This window comes from Lytechinus pictus, chromosome 1, assembly GCF_037042905.1.
Source record: "Lytechinus pictus isolate F3 Inbred chromosome 1, Lp3.0, whole genome shotgun sequence".
Classification (NCBI taxonomy): Eukaryota; Metazoa; Echinodermata; class Echinoidea; order Temnopleuroida; family Toxopneustidae; genus Lytechinus; species Lytechinus pictus.
This window is the reverse complement of record NC_087245.1, coordinates 26,961,393-26,967,058: the sequence shown is the minus strand read 5'-3', so window position 1 is coordinate 26,967,058 and position 5,666 is coordinate 26,961,393. Positions and strand designations below refer to the sequence as shown.

At 36.2% G+C, this 5,666-nt stretch overlaps 1 protein-coding gene across 1 annotated transcript; it reads left to right on the top strand.

The window, feature by feature from the left end:
- The first annotated feature begins 1,638 nt into the window (after window positions 1-1,638).
- On the top strand, window positions 1,639-1,977 carry LOC135155176 (uncharacterized). The gene has a single exon (XM_064104015.1). It carries the CDS (start codon window positions 1,639-1,641, stop codon window positions 1,975-1,977), a length of 339 nt encoding a protein of 112 aa, XP_063960085.1.
- The last annotated feature ends 3,689 nt before the right edge of the window (window positions 1,978-5,666 follow it).

Here is a 5,666-nt window from a genome sequence, read left to right as displayed (position 1 = left end):
CGACAAAGAAGAAGAAGAGGAAGAAGAAAAAGAAGAAAGTAGTTCTCTGAAAAAATTCTATGTTTAATTCGATAAAACCTGATTTTTTTATAATTCTGTTATGATTCCGATTGAATTAGCTGCATAATTATACAGTGCGTCCCACAAAAAGCGAAACCGAGATTTATCGATGATTTATCATAACTTAATCGCAAATACAATAGACAAATGACCTACCATTGTAAAGCTTAGAATCTCCTCTTTCATCTGAAATAAAAAAAAATCATCGCTAAATCTCGGTTTCGTTTTTTCTGGGACGCACTGTATAATTGTCTAATATCATATCCAAACCATGATCTTGCTCGCTATTATATTCAATGTGTTTGCATTATATTCATTCTATTGTGCACACCACAGGGAAAAATAAAGAAACCTGGTTTTCTTACGGTTTTTTAATGGTTTCCTATATTTTTACGAAGTAGACAGTCATTATACTTCTCGCATCCATATCCATATTTCTCTACCTCATTCATGTCATAATAAGAAAGCGTATAACCAAATTGTATATGACAACACCTCTTGTCACCTATAATAACGTAACATCATTTGCACCGACGAATACACATCAAATCAGGGCAGAAAATACAGATAGACGTCATAAGTGCAAATTCTATTTTACTCTCTATTATTTTGTTGTCTCCTGTTACGTCCCCCAAAGTGATTCTTATTCATGACATCAAGTCTCTGCTACGTAATTTGATAAAGCCCCCTAATTGATGTTTGATTTGGCGTTCAACACGCAATAACAACATCGCTCCGAATCATTTTGCTCTGATGCCGCGAGATGTTTACAATTTTGAAAATGTGTGCCCTCTATTGCATTCCGAGACAAGTTCAACAATATAAGCTGATAATGACGTCATAGTGAAAGGGGTTCGATCGACGCTCATGCATTATGTCATTGTATGGGGATGGAATGGTGCATATGTGAATGTGGGTGTGGGGTTGTGAGGTTATTGAGCGGTTTTTTTTTATTGACGATCTAAAACAATTACGATTCAGAAAATATGGTATGTTATATATCATCTCAATTTTAAAGATAATGTTGAAATATATATAATGTACACTCCCCTTCAAAAGTTTGGGAACACCTGCCTTCAGCGTGTGTTTTTCGAACTTTGGTAGACTTTACTGAAGTTAAGCTTCATAGTACAGCTGTATTTTTGTTTTAAAGTGAAGGCTATACACCAGTGTACACTTTATCATTGATTAAAACAATTTCAAAGCTCTTAAGAGACGTGCAGCTGCCGAAGAGGGCAGGCTATCAGTCAAGATGGCATTCTCTAAAAATGCTTACTTCTTTTAACATTGTTCTGTTTGGGGTTCTATTCTGAAATTCTTCCCATTAATTTGTTGCTCAGTATTGTTCATAAGACAGTTAATTTATGGAAATCTGCATCTTTATCATGGAATACATCTGAACTTGACAAATACCTAATCCTTCTTTAAAGAAAATGCATGGAAGTGGAGTAGACATCAGTGCAATTTGAAATTCATGAATTCAAAAGTTATTCAGAGTTTTTTACACTTATTCCAGTGCACCTTCATTCATTTTGCCTATTCAGTTTTTCTTAGTCAAAAGTCAGTCACAAAATTAAAATGGCTAAGACAAGACAGCTTTCTTTGGAAACACGTCAGTCAATCGTAGTTTTGAGGAAAGAAGGTTACTCCATGCGAGAAATAGCCGGGAAACTCAAGATCAGTATCCATGCTGTTCACTACAGCCTGAAACGCAAAGAGGCCACTGGGTCTAATGGGGACAGGAGACGAAGTGGAAGGCCAAAAACAACATCTCCTGCTGAAGATAAATACATTCGGGTGAGCAGTCTGCGCAACCGTTGTCTGACTTGCCCACAGATTACAGCTGACCTCAACAACACCCGTGAGATGCCTGTATGTTCTTCAACTGTTAGAAACATCTCTGTGGAGCAGGGCTGATGGGCCGTGTGGCTTCAAGGAAACCTCTCCTCAAAGAAAAGAACCGGAAGAAAAGGCTTGCTTGGGCTAGGAAGCATAAAGACTGGTCTTTGGAGCAGTGGCAGAAGGTTCTTTGGTCTGACGAATCAAAGTTCGATGTGTTTGGCAGCAAGCGACGTACCTATGTGGGACGGCGAAAGGGAGAAAAGATGCTGGGCCCAGTGCATCAAGCCAACTGTGAAACATGGTGGTGGTAATGTCATGGTATGGGGTTGCTTTGGTGCAGGAAAGGTAGGCAGCTTGCACAGTGTAGAGGGTATCCTCAACCAGAACGGCTATCATTCAATCCTACAGCGGAAGGCCATCCCTTCAGGGAAACGCCTGATCGGAGGATTCGTTTTCCAGCAGGACAATGACCCAAAACACACGTCAAGACTATGCAAAGAATACTTGAAGAAAAAGGAAGAGAAACAAGTCCTGGAAATCATGGATTGGCCGCCCCAGTCCCCAGATTTCAATCCCATCGAGCTGCTTTGGGAAGAACTAGACAGGAAGGTTCGAGAAACTTGCCCAACAAGTGAGACTCATCTGTGTTTTCCATATCAGTGAAACACTGAGTATTGTTTAATTTTATTTTTGTGTCTGACTTCTGACTAGGAAAAGGAAAAATGAATGAAGTTGCACATGTATTAGTGTAAAAGCTCTGAATAACTGCAATAACTGCATGTAATAAAAGAAGTTAGCATTTTGAGAGAATGCCATCTTGACTGGTAGCCAGCCATTTAAGAGAGTATAAATTTGTTTGAATCAATATCAAAATTTACACTGCTGTATATAATCTTCACTTTAAAACAAAAATTCAACTGTGCTATGAGCCTGAATATCAATAAAGTCTACCAAGTATAGAAAAGCACACACTGAATGCAGGTGTTCCCAAACTTTTGGAGGGGAGTGTATGTCTTCGATTTATTCGTCTTGACAGGACATGGATGTTTAGGCTTTCGGTGAATGCAAAAACTAAACGTTTAAAGCAGAAGACAGATAAACAAGAGACAGAGAAATAAGAAATAAGAATTTCCTACCAATAAATGATAAGGTCTTTCTGTGATTCTGCTGTTTTCTTGAAATTATTACTCAGTCACGTTGGTTAAGAGACATTTTATTTAATTATATAAATAAAATATACGGAAAAAAAACACTCTTTTGTATGTTTCAATTAGGCGCACTATATTCATGAGTATACATTATTATCTATATATAGAAATGACTACACTTGGTTGTGGATTGCCCTCATTATTCATAGATTTATGATAGATATGATATCCAGACAGTGATTAAAAAACACATTGTGGTCATCAGTTGAATAAAGTGAAAATATGCTTTAAAAAAGTTCCCTTGAAGTGTATCGCAAAAAAAAACAGCAATCAGTTTCTCTTTAGTCACACTGCAGCTGCTGTCTTGAAAAAGAGAAGCAGTGTCAGACAACGATTGAGAGGTTGTTTTTCTGCAATACAAGTGGCGGGAAAGACGAGATCAAGGACATTATTCAAGAATTCGGGGGGCGAAGCGAGTAGGGAGAATCCTCCGTGAAAGCATTTTCGAATAAATTTGTGTGTTTTTCGAGGCTGAAGTTCAAGAACCTGGTATACGAAGGAATTGTTTATGAAGAAAAGGCCCGCCTGCTGTTGAGAAGTGGGCTTTTCTCATTATTATTTTTTTTTGTGTAGGCTGAGTATTAATATAATATCCTCATAAATATGACTGTTGTTCCAATGCCCTATTTTCTTGTCAAATCATGATGGAAATAAGAGTAGGGGATGCTTAAAATGCTAGATTAAATTTCCATGGTGTGTTATCTGGTTTGAAGTCCCAAGTACCCACTTGTTATTATAGTGCATGTGATTTCCACGTGATAGATGAAATCCACCGAAGTATTCACCAATTGTCATGACGCTTTTGATATTTGGATTATTCTCGTCTAATTCAGGTTTAAATCATATAATGAATCGTCAGACAACTCATCTGATTCGTCGATAGTTGGCTAATTATATTGACAATATGGCCGTCTGCTGCGTTAGTTGATTTACACTTTTCAAAAAGAAAAGTTTATACTGCACATCATTGTTTATATCACATATAATAATGTTGATAATATTATGGATAATATTTGTATATGGCATATATTTAAACGCATTTTATACATGTGTTAGACTATTTCAATTTTAGCAAACGTCCTTTATATTGATTCATATATTACCATGATTACTTTTTCCTGCAAACACTATAGTGATACGCAATCATTGGGATGTCTTTTCTGTTCAATATGTTCAATCAAAATATCTTACCAGTTGATTTCCAGTAGTCTAAAGTGTGATATTGTACCGATGTGTAGAAAAGGGAAAACATGTGGAAGTACAAAGTTTCAGAAAGAAGAATTAGTTTAAAATTGTCTTGTGTAAATTTTGTTTCACAGTTCAGTGAAAATAAAAGAAAACAGGGTCATGACGTGACTGTAAGTATTTTGTCATATTATGCTATTGTTGATGTTGTTTGTTGTCATTTTTCTTGTTGATAGTGTTTGAATTATTTTGAGCATGGGTTTGCTACAGACTCTTAGGAAGTTTGGTTTTTATAGATTGTGTAAACATGCATGGCATCTTATTACCCTATTTCGACATTATTTTTTCATGGTATGCTTTAATGAGAATTTCATATTTATACAAGATTTCCCAAAACGCATAAGAAAAATACCGTACCTTCATAAGTAAAAAATCCTCCTCATTATTGTTATTTTGGAGTTATTTTTGTAATCCTGCTAAATAAACCTCTTGGCATTTCTCTTTTTTTTGTATTCATACCGAAGACATCATTGCTGTATAGTGTCGCAGGGGGGGGGGGAAGGGGCAGTTGCCCCGAGAAATTTTGAAAACCTACAATTTTTTAAATGAATTTCTTAAAATAAAAATCACCAAAAGTGTGCTCAAAATCCTCTAATTTTACTTTCGAAAATGCAAAAGCGCCTCCATGAGAAGCTCGGTCGCTTCGCTCCATCGCTTTTATGTTTCTTAGATTTTTTACGCATCTTGTCCCCCCCCCCCACCCGGAAAAAAAATTATGCGTACGGCCATGGAGGACATAACAAATAAACAACCATCAGATAAATGAGCCTTATCTGGTGTACCATCCGCATGTATGACAAAAACCTCTTTGCCATATACAGTTTGACTTCATTTGGGTCGATGTATTTATAAACAGAGCACATGTGGCGCCTTCTCGTTATTGGGTGTAACTTCACGGTGAGCGCAACAATGAGTCAAGTCAAATGATCGCTCCTGTAATTTGCGATATCTCATGTATTCAACCCTTTACCAAAGTCGAATAAAACGCAAATACTTGTTGTTTATCCCAAAATATTTCCATCATGTTGTTTGCGCGATTTTCTTCTTAATTGGTCATATATATATTTTTAATTTGCTTAAAATAGCAACTCTTATTTGAGTTCGACTGCGCAATGATTTTCTAAATATAATTGCTGTTTTAATGGTAATATTTTTTTAAAGAAATATTTAAAAGATAACCTTTAAATCCAGTTGCAGCTTCTTTTCCAATAGTAGATATCTCCGATGTCAATTTCGATTATTATGTTCTATGTACAGACCCTTCTTTCTAATGATGTGCGTAGTTAATAGTTATTTATAGTTTCGTTTATA